Source organism: Ranitomeya imitator, chromosome 2, assembly GCF_032444005.1.
Source record: "Ranitomeya imitator isolate aRanImi1 chromosome 2, aRanImi1.pri, whole genome shotgun sequence".
NCBI lineage: Eukaryota > Metazoa > Chordata > Amphibia > Anura > Dendrobatidae > Ranitomeya > Ranitomeya imitator.
This window is the reverse complement of record NC_091283.1, coordinates 587,509,522-587,525,213: the sequence shown is the minus strand read 5'-3', so window position 1 is coordinate 587,525,213 and position 15,692 is coordinate 587,509,522. Positions and strand designations below refer to the sequence as shown.

Here is a 15,692-nt window from a genome sequence, read left to right as displayed (position 1 = left end):
AGTATTTCTGTTATGTACCCTTCTCATTCATTGTGTATTCCTCTTATTAATCCTTTTCTGTGTGCTCTTGAAGGGGGTGATTGATCAACTTTCTCAGAAGAAGATGCCACCTCGAAGTCGAGGATGGTGGTTTTCTTGGCGCAGAAGGAGCTTGCCTAGCCAACTGGTGAGAAGCCTAAGATTTGTATTAGGACTCATGTCTTCTATTCTATACAAGGACCACCTACTGATTTTCTACTTTTCATTATCTTCTCCCAGTTCCACGACACAAATTACGGTGGATGTGTGGATCTCTGTCCTATATTGACCTGTTTCTTCAATACTATTTTCTTTTGTTTTTCACTCTATTTTCTTCTGCTAGCTTATACATACCAATCATAGTCTAAAGACCGCCACACAAATTGAACCTGACTGAGCCGAGTACACCTGTGTATGAAGAAGTCAGTAGAGATGGTGGCCAGACAAACTATCAGCAGCTATCTATTCTGTATGGAAGGCCTTTAGTCCCTCACCCCTTAAAGGGATCTCAAGTTTATAAACACGTAATATTGCAAAGTACTTGTAAAAAGAAGCAACTTTGCAATTTACCCCTTATTAAAATTCCTTCCCATTCTTAAAGGGAAGGTGCCACCAGTTTTCTTGTATTTTGTGAAATTAAGCTTAAAATAGTAATTAAAATGTATTAATGCAATGTTTGCACTGTTTGCAAACATTTCTGTATGAAAAATATTATATATTTTTCTACAAATATACATATTTACCACTAGGGGGAGCATTTTCCGTTTTAGACCTCAAGCAGCTATAGTAACATTTAGCAACTTTCCTGTTAGCAGCAAAATTGGGGCAGTAACTGCTGACATCACCATTTCCCTCCCCTTTTGGGTGGTCTAATATCCCTGGGGCAGAATGAAGAGCAGCATCACAGGGCAGAGCCATTTTGTGTGTGACTGCCCTGTGACCTGCTATCACCAGCAGTTACTGCATCAGAGGCACAGTTTATTTACAGAGGAGCAGAACACAGTGGGCTCAGCAGCATTTTTTGTGAATAACATTCTTGCCATCCCCCTTCCCCCACCTTAATCCCTGTTCTGTCAGCTGCCCTGCTCTCTCTCTCCAGGTGTCACCTCCCTCTCTGCAGGCTGTGAATGCAGCTTACCGGAGATCACAGGGACTGTGTGTGAGGGGGAGGCGGAGACACAGCAGGAGAAGCACACAGGGCAGCGTGTGAGGAGCAGAGGATGTGTGCCTGCTTGGAGTACAGAGGAGCAGTGAGGGCTTCTTCTGTCCTGAGATAGAGAGTAAGTGGAGCTCGGCAGATAGCACAGGGCTATAATAAAATGGCAGCTAGTCACACCTACAGCAGTGAGTTGTGCAGCCCACAGAGGCGTGCCCAGCTCACTGCTAATGCTGCTGCAATGTTAAGGTACCGTCACACTAGACGATATCGCTAGCGATCCGTGACGTTGCAGCGTCCTCGCTAGCGATATCGTCCAGTGTGACAGGCAGCAGCGATCAGGCCCCTGCTGTGCTGTCGCTGGCCGGGGAAGAAAGTCCAGAACTTTATTTGGTCGCTGGACTCCCCGTAGACATCGCTGAATCGGCGTGTGTGACACCGATTCAGTGATGTCTTCACTGGTAACCAGGGTAAACATCGGGTAACTAAGCGCAGGGCCGCGCTTAGTAACCCGATGTTTACCCTGGTTACCATCCTAAAAGTAAAAAAAACAAACAGTACATACTTACCTACAGCCGTCTGTCCTCCAGCGCTGTGCTCTGCTCTCCTCCTGCACTGACTGTGAGCGTCGGTCAGCCGGAAAGCAGAGCGGTGACGTCATCGCTCTGCTTTCCGGCCGCTGTGCTCACACAGCCAGTACAGGAGGAGTGCAGAGCACAGCGCTGGAGGACAGATGGCTGTAGGTAAGTATGTACTGTTTGGTTTTTTTTTACTTTTAGGATGGTAACCAGGGTAAACAACGGGTTACTAAGCGCGGCCCTGCGCTTAGTTACCCGATGTTTACCCTGGTTACCGGCATCGTTGGTCGCTGGAGAGCGGTCTGTGTGACAGCTCTCCAGCGACCAAACAGCGACGCTGCAGCGATCCGGATCGTTGTCGGTATCGCTGCAGCGTCGCTAAGTGTGACGGTACCTTTACAGATAGGGTCAGCGCCGGTCTATTATCTCCTATGTCCATGGGGTGCCGTAATCTGACACTGATAGTGCCCTGCTACTGCTGCAAAACCAAGATGTCAGCCCCCAGTGCATTCTTTAAACTCATATTACACACGTAATCTGTTTCACATGCATTTCAAACTTGCTTATAGCAGCAAGTTATGCTACATTACAGTGATTTATTAATGACCTACAAACGCGGTACCTTCCCTTTAAGAACAGAATGATTTTTAATTTTAGAGTGTGTGGCTCTTTTCCTAGGTTGGCTGGTTACCTAGGAAAGGAATTCTTTACATAGATTAGCAATAGATTCATTAGGTCCATAATAATCAACATCCAAGATTGTAAGTTAAATACAAGGATGTAAAAGTAAACTACCACTCCAAAAAAGACATATTGTATGCAATAAAAAACAGGGGTTTTGGGGCAAAAAGTTCATTATTTATTAAATACACAGTTACATACATGAAAAACTACACAAGGATGAAAAAAGCACCAAAAAATCCTCATGTGACCAATAATTTGATACAGTAACCAAAGTGCAATAGTGCATATGCATAGTTGTGGTTAATACCATGGTGTAAAATGGAGATCGACAATGTGCCTAAACACAATCAAGAGAAAATGCCTTTGGTATTAGCAAAAGAGTATACATAGCTGCCATAGTGGACAAGAAAGGAGCCTATTAACTGCTATGCCAGCAGTAGAAGATGGTGAATAAAGACATGACTGCCGCATGGTCATGAAAACACATAATGAGTGTACCAGCTAGCTAATATTGAGGCATATTAAGGCAGAAAGTTCTTACCCATGGTAAAAGTAGTGTGGCCACACAGGGAATGAATAGCCCCAACGTGCGTTTCGGGTGTTATCTGTACTGGCTACTTTGGGGGATAAGGAGTTCTTTACAGCCTGCATGCTTCACTCTGAAGCTGACCAAAACACTAGATATAGCCAGCTTCATCTCCCCTGCACTTCTCTCAAGTGCAAAGCTACCTCTGTAAGCAGAATGGGAGAGCATGAGTCTTCAGGAGCGCACCGCTTCTGGAAAAGTGAGCCAGAGGCCGGAAGAGGTGCACTCCTGAGACTACAACTTAAGAAAAACCCTTTGATCTGTCTTTCCATTATCACTGAGACTCCAACACTTCCACCTCCTCACTTTGGTAACCCTTATAATCATCTTCTTGGTTTTCATTTATATTCCTTCCTTGAAACTGCCCCTCAATTTCTCCATCTTACTATTACCATGCACTTTCTCCATCACTCCCAAACAGCCAGTAGCAAATCCTAAGGAAAATGTGGAGCAGAATGAAGATTCCAACACCGAACGGTGAGTGTATCTTTTATTGAAGTTACTTCCGCTATGTCTTTTACATTGTTTCCTTTCCTCTAGCTTTATTGTCGAGTTTCTTTTAGATCTGGTTTTATTCTTTTTTTTTTCTTTAGGTTGAATAAGAATATAGAAGATACCAGGAAACCTTCATTAGTTTCGATACAATCTAGGCCATATCGGAAATCATTACGCTTGACGTCTGAGCAAATAGTAAGTGGGACCATCATCTCCCCATACATCAGCGCTATTATGAGTTTTTTGTACTGACCTGCCTTCTCAGTGGCTCCTTACTGGTGAATCTTACAAGCTGTTTCCATGTTGTCGTAAGTGTTAATGATCTGTTTTCTCTTTCTGAATTTGGGCCATGTTTCTGCCACACCCTGTGTAAAAGAATTTTTTTTAATGAATTACAGAGACGTGGGTTTAAAGTCGGTGAGACAACAAATCTATCTTGCTGTCCTGACGATAGGATAGAAGTTGGTCACTGATAGTTCACATCCCTGCACGCAAATGTGTTCAACCATGGTGTTCCCTGGTTTATTAATGGCTTCTGCAAAGCCCATTAATATTATTCAGCATAGATGTTGCCTTAGTTGGATTTAATTCCATCTTTCAGACAACTCCAGCCTCTGAACTACGGTAAACTATATAATGCATGGCTAATATTTCAACCAGTACTTAAGTGCCACCAGAGGTGTCTGAAGGCCAGTCATCCACTAATTCATAATGCAAGTAGCATGGAGCCATTAGTAAATGCTGCATTCTTTCTGCCAAGTATTAAAGAGTCTATCCAGTCTTTAAAAATTGCTAGCTTATATTTGGAATTATTGGCGATCCAGCTATCAGCATGCTCTCTGATAAGCTTCTTGAAGAGGGTCTTCAGTACTTACAGGGACTGCAGACTGGATCGTATTTGCGTATGCTGTATTTGTTTAAGTGGACTGTAACGGGGTCTACTGTGCTGTAGTACCTCTTTCAGCACCCCCCGTGTTTCAGGAGGTCCACTCTGCTTTTGCTGGATTCTGAATGAAGGACGCTGGCTGGAATTCCTTGATTACGTGAGAGCATATAAAAGCTGACTGCTACTCCACGTATTTCCAGTCTAAAAGAACACACTTTATTCACAGCACTCAGAATATATAACAGAGATACACAGGGCAGGCCAATAGAAAAAGTAGGCCAGACATACATTACAATAGCCGCAGGGGGCCGGAGCCTGCTGATATTTACTGTGGGAATTACAAAGGTGGGGGAGGTCAGACGGGGAATATCTTGTCCCCTCTAACCAGGGGCGCAGCTTGTGGACTGATGCATTTCACATGGAACCTATTATACATAATATATACTGCATTACATATTCTTGGTGCTGGGGGTTCTGTAACATGGACATTTTAGATAATGTTGTGATGTTCCAGTAAAGAGAATGCAAAAACGCTGCAATATCACAGTCTCCAAAAAGCTAATCAGAGGGTGTGCCAATAGGCAGGCTCTCACCATCTAATGTTGTTGGATTATTCTTATTATAAGCCATCAATTTGTAAAGTATGGATAACTCCTTTAAGTTTTCAGCTTGCTTGAGAAACGCTAATTTTTATAAACTTATATCTTGCATCTGGGAGTATCTGGATAGCACTAGATGAAAATGATTGGTTGGCACATTTGTCATCTCTATAGTAAGGCCTTCTGTACAGTTGCACCCGGGCCCTGGAGCTTAGGGAGGCCCAAAAGGTCACTCTGGTCCATATGAGAAGACCATTACTATTATATACCTGTGATACTTGGGGGGCCTTGTTGGAAATTTTGCATTGGGGCCAACGAACTTGAAGTTACTTGACTGCTTTGATATTTGAACCTATGTGCCTTGTTCAGTGGTGGTCGCGTTTCAGCCTCCCTTACCTCGGCCATGTCTCTGAGCACCTTGTACTTCTGGGCCTCCAGGGAGGTTACATTGTTGAAATATGATAGCACTTGAGGGTAATGGCTTCCTGGTAATTTTCGATTTGATTCTTCTTTAATCTTTAGTAGTTAATGTGCATCTTTTTTTTTCTCAACATGTTTTTTGCAACCCTGTTGACTATTTGAAACAAAACGTTTGATGGCTCTGTAATCACACCCCAATATCTTACAGTTTTCAAGAATGCTACATTCCTTTGTTAGTCTTGTAATAATTTTTGACTTTTTACAGTCAGCTGAATCTCCTGGCCCATTTTGCCAGAGGAAAACAAGCTGCCTAATAATTCTGCACACCTTGATAAGGGGTGGTAATATCCTTAGGCCACACAACCCCTCTTTACACAGGTACAGATCTGCTTCATCCAGTATTTATACAACTTGGAGTTGGAAATTGTGCATAAAAATGCTGATATGGTCAACATAATAATAATAATAATAATCTTTATTTTTATATAGCGCTAACATATTCCGCAGCGCTTTACAGTTTTGCACACATTATCATCGCTGTCCCCAATGGGGCTCACAATCTAGAATTCCTATCAGTATGTCTTTTGAATGTGGGAGGAAACCGGAGTGCCCGGAGGAAACCCACGCAAACACGGAGAGAACATACAAACTCTTTGCAGATGTTGTCCTGGGTGGGATTAGAACCCAGGACTCCAGCGCTGCAAGGCTGCTGTGCTAACCACTGCGCCACCGTGCTGCCCGTACTCTCTTGTCTAATAATTCTGCACACAGTGTATATCATATATAAAGCAGCATATCATCTTGCATTGGGCAGCATTGACTTCCTTTAGTTTCTCCAATACATTGGGTTCTCTCTTACCAGAAAAGCTTAAACTTAAACAGTGGAGTAAATGAAGTTGTGTTCAGCATCTGTACAAAGTTTCAAGGCACATGTCGCACCCGAGCACAGATTTACCTTTGGGAGAGCACAGACCACATCATTGTGAGTGACATCGATGGAACAGTGACTAGGTCAGTGCGAAGACCACCTTTTTAATTTCCAATATTGAGAAATATTCTTCTTTGTAAATCTTATGAATATATAATTCAACCACTAGCTGGAAGCTAGTCATTCCATGCTTTCTTGCCAGACTTCTTCTGGGGAATTCTCAACCTCAAGAAAACATCCTAATATAATAACATTGTGCAGTATATAATTAGCAATTTAATTAATTCTCTGTTTGCTCATTTTATTTTCTTAACTACCATCTTTCTCAGGTCTGATGCCCTTGGCCACATCTTGCCACAGCTTGGAAAAGACTGGACACAGCCTGGGATAGTGCAGCTCTACAATTCCATCTACAAGTCAGTGTTATGAGCAATATTCTACAGGCGTTTGTCACAAACTGTCCTTTTCTGCTGTACTTTTGTCACACTTTACATCAATGCCTTTATTTCTATTCTAGTTGTGCCTCATCTGTTACAAAAATACGAAATCTTCCCTTTTGTGTGCAGGAATGATTATAAATTTGTGTACTGCTCTGCACGCTCTGTGGGACTAGCTGAGATTACCAAGACCTTTCTACAAGGCGTTAGTGAAGGCTGCTTTACTCTTCCACCAGGACCTCTCCTTCTGTCTCCAAGCAGCCTGTTTGCAGCACTTCATAGGTATATATAACAAGATCAGCCTCATATTTTTGTCCATTTTGTAGTTATTGTATAATATTGCAGAGTTTTTCTTCTTCAATTCCAATTCATATGTCTTCTAACTCTTACTATTCTAACTATTGAATACATTCAGTAGGTAAGCAAGAACATATGATAATATAATAGGTTTACACATGTGGTCAAAATTGTTGGTACCCCTCATTTAATGACAGAAAAACCCACAATGATCACAGAAATAACTTAAATCTGACAAAGGTAATAATAAATAAAAGATCTATGAAAATGAACAAATGAAAGTCAGACATTGCTTTTCAACCTTACTTCCACAGAATTTATTAAAAAATAAAACTCATGAAATAGACCTCGACTGAAATGATGGTAGCCCTGAAAATAATGTGACAAAAGGGACATGATGAATCAAGATGTGTTCACTATCTAGCATCACAGGTGTCTACAATCTTGGAATCAGTGAGTGGCCCTGTATATAGGGCTACAGATACTCACTGTGCTGTTTGGTGACATGGTGTGTATCACACTCAACATGGACCAGAGGAAGCGAAGGAAAGAGTTGTTTCAGGAGATTAGAAAGAAAGTTATAGACAAATGTATCACCACCAGGGCCGTGGGGTACTCAGTACCGGGTCTGTTACTTAAAGAGATGTGTCACGGCGGCGGTGACCCGGTCCGTGGCCCTGGGCGCTCAAGTAAAAGAGACAGTCTTTAAAGGGGTTGAGGAAATAATGAAACTTTGTGACGCCACCTGTGGTATTCGGTCAGAGGTGACCAACGCTGCTTAAAGGGGTCCTCTGGGGTGATGTTTTGGCAGCCAGATGGTATAACTTCCCACAGGTGAAGTAGGTCCCCAGGGCTCCCGGTGAATAGATGGAGGATGGTGAGTGGTGCAGCAAAGAACAAAGGACACAGTTGTGCAGTCTTTTTACCTGGTGGTAGCAGGCAGCCACAGTCCAGGGCACCAGATCACAGGTACAGGCAGGGTCCGGCCAGCTTGGAAGCGAGTTCAGAGTTCAGCTTTACCAGGTGGAGTTAAAAGCCTTCCTTCTAACGCTGTGGTGTAGTTCCTTACTGCCTATGGCTTCTTAGCAAGGTCATCTCAGTTATATCTGTCCTTTATTGAAGTGGGACACAAACCCGTATGGCAGGTGACTCAAGCCTTTTTACAGGGTCTCTATCATGACCCGGGATCTATGTGTCACTGTGTCTCCTGGATATTAAGGTGGACAGGTTACGTGTAGTCTAGCTGTCCTACCGGTTTCTGCTGTGCCTCCTAGAGTATGACATAACCTCAGTCTTCCGGTTACCGGTATCTGCACTCTGTCAGGGAGGTAGCCCTCTCGCAGCTATTCTCCCTTGTTGTCACTCTCCTGTGCTTCGTTCTCCGGCAGGTTCACTAACAGCTGCTCTTCCTTCTGTATATCACTATACAGGGGCTACAGCACTTTAGGCTGTACAGCCCCTCACTTGTCCTTCTGCCTTAGACTGCTCCAGTCTGCTGTCCGGCACCAACTGTCTAAATCCTCCTAACTGCCTAGCAACTAACTCCTCCTCCCAACCAGAGAGAGCAGCTCCCCTGAAGTCGGGTGTAGAGCTCCCTCTTCTGGCTTGGAGTCAGAACAGTGTTGTATGTGCTGATCACCTGTCAAAAGGAATCCTCCATTGCTTCCACGCATGACATCACTCTCCCCGTGAGGAAAGCAATGCCACTGTGACAACCAATCACACAAACATGTTAAAGACAAAAGTTATAAGACCATCTCCAAGCAGCTTGATGTTCCTGTGACTACAGTTGAACATATTATTCAGAAATTTAAGATCCATGGGACTGTAGCCAACCTCCCTGGACATGGCAACAGCAGGAAAATTGATGACAAATCAAAGAGACGAATAATACGAATGGTAACAAAAGAGCCCAGAAAAACTTCTAAACAGATTAAAGGTGAACTTCAAGCTCAAGAAACATCAGTGTCAGATCACACCATCCATCGTTGTATGAGCCAAAATGGACTTCATGGTAGACGACCAAGGAGGACACCATTGTTGAAAAAAATCATAAAAAAACCAGACTAGAATTTGCCAAACTACATGTTGACAAGCCACAAAGCTTCTGGGAGGATGTTCTATGGACAAATGAGACAAAAATGGAACTTTTTGGTAAGGCACATCAGCCCTATGTTCACAGATGGAAAATGAAGCATATCAAGAAAAGAACACTGTCCCTACTGTGAAACATGGATGGGCTCTGTTATGTTCTGGGGCTGCTTTGCTGCATCTGGCACAGGGTGTCTAGAATCTGTGCAGGGTACAATGAAATCTCAAGATTATCAAGGGATTCTAAAGAGAAATGTGCTGCCCAGTGCAAGAAAGCTTGGTCTCAGTCGCAGGTCATGGGTCTTGCAACAGGATAATGACCCAAAACATACAGCGAAAAACACCCAAGGATGGCTAAGAGGAAAACATTGGACTATTCTGAAGTGGCCTTCTATAAACCTAAATCCTATTGAGCATCTTTGGAAAGAGCTGAAACATGCTGTCTGAAAAAGGCAACCTTCAAACACGAGACAACTGGAGCAGTTTGCTCTTGAGAAGTGGATCAAAATACCTGTCGAGAGGTGCAGAAGTCTCATTGACAGTTACAGGAATCGTTTGATTGCAGTGATTGCCTCAAAAGGTTCTGCAACAAAATATTAAGTTAAGGGTACCATCATTTCTGTCCAGGCCTATTTCATGAGTTTTCTTTTTTTTTTAAATTCTGTGGAAGCATGGTTGAAAAGCAATGTCTGACTTTAATTTGTTCGTTTTCATAGATTTTTTATTCATTGTTACTTTTGTCAGATTCAAGTTATTTCTGTGACCATTGTGGGGTTTTCTGTCATTAAACGAAGGGTACCAACAATTTTGACCACGTGTGTATTTAGAAGCTGGTGGACACAAAACAAAAGTTTTTCAATTAAATCAGACCATATATTATTAAATAGATCTCTTAGAATTGTTGTGACTGAAGTACTTATTTTGAAAATCCATGTCACAATAGTGGTTTAATCCTTTTTGAAAGAAACTCCACCCCCCTTGCCAGATTGACCTCTCCTCGGTATCCCCCCTACCTCCTGCTGCTGAGATCTCACACTGCTCAGTACAAGCTGCAGCTGTCAGTCTGGCTGGATGGGCAGAGATTGAATACATTTGGACTCATTATGAGTTCTCTCATTTTTTAGCTGGATTTTCAATGTAAGTACACTACACAAGCTTCATCAGGTTTAAAAGATCCATTTTATTATACAACTTATATTCAGACTTAGTTGTGCAATCTGGTGACGGGTCGAATTTAAAACTGTTAGTAAAGTAGCTTCTTTTTTAAGTTTAAATGCTTTAAAATGGTTGCAAAGGTGGACCTTTCCTCTGAAAAGTACCTGATGGGCTCCAGCTCTCCACATATGTTTTTATCTTTTGCAGAGAGGTTATAGAGAAGGCCCCAGAGCGCTTTAAGATTGCTTGCCTTTCTGACATTCGGCAACTTTTTACCGACATTTATCCTTTCTATGCTGCCTTTGGCAACCGACCAAATGTAAGTAAAAGGAATTTTTTGAAACGTGGAGTAAAATGTTGACTGAGTATAAATATGTACAAACTTCCTAAATAATGGTACCCTGTAGCACAAAATGACTTACTATGAAGCCATGGTAATTTGTTTCTTTCCATGAACTGACATAATAGTATGCCATAGCGATTGTGGAGCATTTGGAGCTGTGCCCAAGAGGTCGTTGTCAAGGCTGACAGAGGCATGTAAGTGGCTGACAGAGGAAGGAAATTGGCAACTAATGTTGAAATTTTAAATTTGGACAACCTCTTGACATGGCCCTTGACTTTAAGCAGAGCACAAATGGTTTAATGGATATGTTGTAATGCAGAACAGGACAGGTCCTCTAGAACAAGAGAGTGTCTCCACCAGGCTCCTGTGCAAGAAATATGGCTGGGCCTCCCCTCTCTGCTCGGCACGCCGCTTATGATGAGGGAAATCTGGCCATGGGTTCTGCTGGTTCCATCGCAGTCATACTTGCAGTCAGGTGACAACTAGTGTCAGTGACTAGAACACTGCAGACGCGGCTGACACTCTAGTTGGCACATGACTACAAGTGTGCAAAGTGCATCCTCGTGGCTACTGCTGGAATCGGCAGAGCCTGACCATGTATATATGGTAGCATATTACAAACAAAAGTATGGAAGAGTGTAGCAGACGGCACTATTCCATACAACGGTATCCTGTAAAATACAAATTTAAAATATTTACTTTTTTTTACAGTGGATGTTGAAACCACTATATCATCCATAGGAGGCTACTGTCTAATGTATGGTGACTACACTGAACAGAGGCCATTTGGTCTTAAAGGATTATTTCCCCTCAAAGTCAGGTTAGCCCAGATTATAAGGGATAACTTACTGATTGTTGGGGGACTGACCATTAGGACCCCCAGCAATCTTGCCATGAATGGATTGGAGGAGCACATGCTTGACTTCAGCTCAATACATTGTCTATGGAACTGATGGAAATAGCCGAGCGCAGCGCTCAGCAGCTCTATAGATATAATGAATAGAGCAGAGGCCAAGTATGCCAAACTCTGCTCCATTCAGGACAAGACTGCAGACCCATTCTCAGAATCTCTGGGGAGCTCAGCAATCGGATCCCCAGTGATCAGCAAGTATAAGTATTTGGTACACTACCGATTTTTCAAGTTTTCCCACCTACAAAGAATGGAGAGGTCTGTAATTTTTATCATAGGTACACTTCAGTTGTGAAAGACAGAATCTAAAAATAAAAATCCAGAAAAATCAAATTGTATGATTTGCAAAAAAATGTAATTGCATTTTAATGCAAGAAATAAGTATTTGATCACCTACCAACCTGTTAGTCTTTTTCTTTAAGAAGTCCTCCTACTCTGCACTCATTACCTGTATTAATTACACCTGTTTGAACTCGCACCTGTATAAAAGACACCTGTCCACGCACTCACATGTATGCACATAAAAATATATACAAACACACACATACATACTAATCTTCTATATTGTATCAGGTGTTCAACCATGGAGGAGGTCTACCATATAGTTTATAGATCAGCTGGAGAGGGCTGCAGAACCCACTGTGGGTGATGGGGACATAGTGTAGTGCAGTGAGCCCTCCTCCCTCGAACTCTAAACATGATGCTGCTGGGAAGGGAACAGTGAAGAGAGCAGAAGACACACTGCAAATCCTGCTCTTCCTCCACTATTGTTTCCTGTGTGCTGTGCAGCCTGGGGCCCCTAACTTTACAGATGAAAACTCACCATTGGGGCGCGCCATGCAGGAAGCCAGAGCCAGCAGCCACTGAGAGCTCTCATTGGCCAGCGTCTCTCTTCCTGCATGACACGCCTTCTTTTTAAGTGCCCTCTCCTCGGCTTGGCGTACCAGAATGATTACGGGTGGGAGTAGGAGGGGGCCGTATCAGTGATGACTGAGCTCTCTGACTGAGGGGCCCTATAGCAGATGCATACACTCCTACCAAGGGCCTCCCTCCACCTTCGGGCCCCGGTGCAACTGCACCCCTGCTCTCTATTACCACTCTGGAATTCTGGTTTATAAATGAGGGTCCTGAACATGGCACCTTCTTCAGTTAACATAGCATTGTCTAATGATGCTTTGCGCTATGATAGCGAGGAATGGCAAGTATGAAACACATACAAATGCTATATAAAATATCAAAATCAATATGTACTTTTCCATGGAGAGCAATTTTTTAACTTTACATAAATAGTCTATAGCATTAATAGTTTTCTATGTTAAGCGTGACGCTATGGCTCTATGTGCATATAATGTAGGAATAGTGAGAGACAAACAGAACATTAACTTTAGGCTGGAAATCCGGGCCGCGATTAGTGCGGGGGATACTGAAACTCTATATGATGAGAGAGGAGGTATGTGGATTGTATGTAAATGTATGTGTGAGAATATAGCAGAAAAACAAGTAACGCTCTCTTCTCCTGTTTCCCCTCTCTCCATTTCCTTATTTGTCTCCAATTACCCCCACCCTTCTTCCCGCTCTTCTGCACTTGTGCCAATCACCCACTCATCGCAGGATGTCCGAGCCTACAGGGAAGTGGGGGTTCCAGAATCGCGAATCTTTACTGTGAATCCAAGGGGAGAATTGACTCAGGAGCTGAACTCAAGCTTTAAATCCTCGTGAGTCTATAGGAAATTAACATGGAGTGGGTTGTGTTATACATTTAGATTATGCCAATCTTATCTCATTATCTGTCATCTTTCACTATTTTTATGTTTACTTATTTTGCATGGCTAATTTGAATGCATGTAGAAAGGACTTAAAATGGATCAGTCATTATAATCAACCCACCAAAGCCATATATATAGGTATATACAGTAGGTTGTAGAAAGTTGAACAAAATTATACCTTATTCCAGAAAAATCCAGGTTTATCAATATGTAAATGAGCTATTAAGACCTATGGGCGGACATAGATCTCCCTTATAATTTGTCTCTACAGCTTATTTTAAACGAAATGAAGCATTACCAGTGTGAGCCATGTAGCTTGGGAGAATAGACTGTCAGTTATTACATGTCTCACATTGGTATTGTCCCTCGCAATGTAAAATAAGCTCTGCAGACAGATTCTTGGGGAATTAGATCTCCGACCCATAGTTCTTAAAAGCTCATTTACATATTAAGAAAAATGTGGATTTCTTGGGAATAAGATATCAGATCGCAGAAATCAAGGTATCATTATAGTCAGCTTCCTATGACCTGTGTGCCCACATAGATGGATTAGGAGGGTTGATGCTACTGACAGATTCCCTTTAGGCTGTGTGCACACGTTGCTAATTTTTTGCATTTTTTTCACGATAAAAACGCTATAAAACCGCAAAAAACAGCATACAATATGCATCCCATCATTTAAAATGAATTCCGGATGTTTTGTGCACATGATGCGTTTTTTTTCCACGAAAAAAACGCATCGCGGTAAAAAACGCAGCATGTCCATTAATTTTGCGGGGTTTTTTTTGCGGATTTCCCACTATAAAATGCATTGGGAAATGTCCGGAAAAAAACGCACCAAAAATGCATAACAAACGCGGCAAAAACGCGCAAAAAACGCATGCAGATTTCTTGCAGAAAATTTCAGGTTTTTCTCAGGAATTTTCTGCAAGAAATCGTGAACGTGTGCACATAGCCTTAAGGTTCATGTACACAAACCAACTGGCGGCACTAAGCCTCCGCCAATTAGCAACTTGTATCAGCAGACTGCTCTTAACAGTGCGCGCTGAACAATCATTAATAGATTGTTCTGTCCAAGTAGGTTGATGCGCCACCAAGAACGATGATTTTTTTTTGTGCATTTTCATCAGCAGCCTTTTTTGGACTCTGAGGTTATCATGAAGCCAGTGTTCCAGAAATACTCATTCACCTTCATCTTGCACTGTAAATGGACCCTTCATTGGTCTGGTCATCTTAAGATTATTTGGCTCTACCCTTCTAGATATGATCATAGTGCATGTACAGTAGCTGTAGCTGGTTGGTGGCAAATTTTGTCATAGAACGAAAACAAGACACTGTATAACAAATGTTTAGCAGGGAAGGGTTAACCAGTTTAGATTTTTGCTATAGGACATTAGGCACCTGGGTATGACATCCAGGAGGTCTTTGTTTTCATTCCTGCCCTGCTTTGCTTGTCATAATCTCCTTTCATTCCAGGTATGCAGCCCTCAGGGACTTGGTGAATGTCATGTTCCCTCCTCCATCATCCCAGTCGGTCTCGGCTTTGCTGTCTCACGAGTTTAGTGACTTTTACTTTTGGAGGGATCCACCGACAAATCTTAGTAAGGAAGACATTGAGCATGTATCCTAATAAGAAGACTTCACCTGACATGAAATGAAGACTTCAGGTGACCTCCTCAACCACAACTTGCTGTGTAATCCCTTATTTTCACCCCAGAATATTAGTACACATGGACAAGAGGCTTCTACATGGATTCAAAGACTTTTATTACTTCACAAATAAACCACTTTCTCCTCGCCGAAGTCCGACAATGTACTTCAGTCAAAATCCGTAAAAAAAAAAACAGTACACGTCATAATAATCAGAATCAACCAAAGTACAAAAAAGTACGATACAGTCTGAACTCTGCGGTTTCTAACATCTGTAGATTGTATGGAATAATAATATTATACATCTTACAGGCCCTCAGATACACGCGGGGTTAGCGCCATCAGACACCGGAGCAGCTCTCTGCTCCTTCCTGGAGGTTAAGAGCTACTTGGAATGTAACTTGAAGGAAGTATTTACATAGCGGGTGTCATGGGCTGCTGACAACCAGAGAATGTCTGCGCTATTTATCCTGTCAGCGACCCTTGAGGAAGCTGACCAGCACGGTCCTGATTTACAAGTCTGTGGGGTACGAGAACCTTCTGCTGGTGCATATGAACCCCTGTACTCCAGGAAATATCATTACTGACAGAAATCCACATTCTTCAGAATGAGAAATGTAAAAGCTGTATTTAAAGTGCTTCTGCTATGCTATGCACAGTAATGGCGGCCACTTAAGGCCCAATTCATTAAGG

At 42.5% G+C, this 15,692-nt stretch overlaps 1 protein-coding gene across 7 annotated transcripts in view; it reads left to right on the top strand.

Moving 5' to 3' along the window:
* LPIN3 (lipin 3) overlaps nt 1-15,152 on the top strand; it is a 214,447-nt gene extending 199,295 nt beyond the window's left edge. For all 7 annotated transcript variants that reach the window (XM_069752294.1, XM_069752295.1, XM_069752292.1 and 4 more), the window contains 9 exons: nt 74-166; nt 3,444-3,499; nt 3,616-3,712; nt 6,285-6,433; nt 6,680-6,766; nt 6,917-7,069; nt 10,538-10,649; nt 13,195-13,298; nt 14,826-15,152. In XM_069752294.1, coding sequence (XP_069608395.1) covers nt 74-166; nt 3,444-3,499; nt 3,616-3,712; nt 6,285-6,433; nt 6,680-6,766; nt 6,917-7,069; nt 10,538-10,649; nt 13,195-13,298; nt 14,826-14,979 — 1,005 coding nt within the window. In that variant the 3' untranslated portion in view covers nt 14,980-15,152. The remainder of the gene's footprint in view (nt 1-73; nt 167-3,443; nt 3,500-3,615; nt 3,713-6,284; nt 6,434-6,679; nt 6,767-6,916; nt 7,070-10,537; nt 10,650-13,194; nt 13,299-14,825) is intronic.
* Nucleotides 15,153-15,692: the final 540 nt, after the last annotated feature.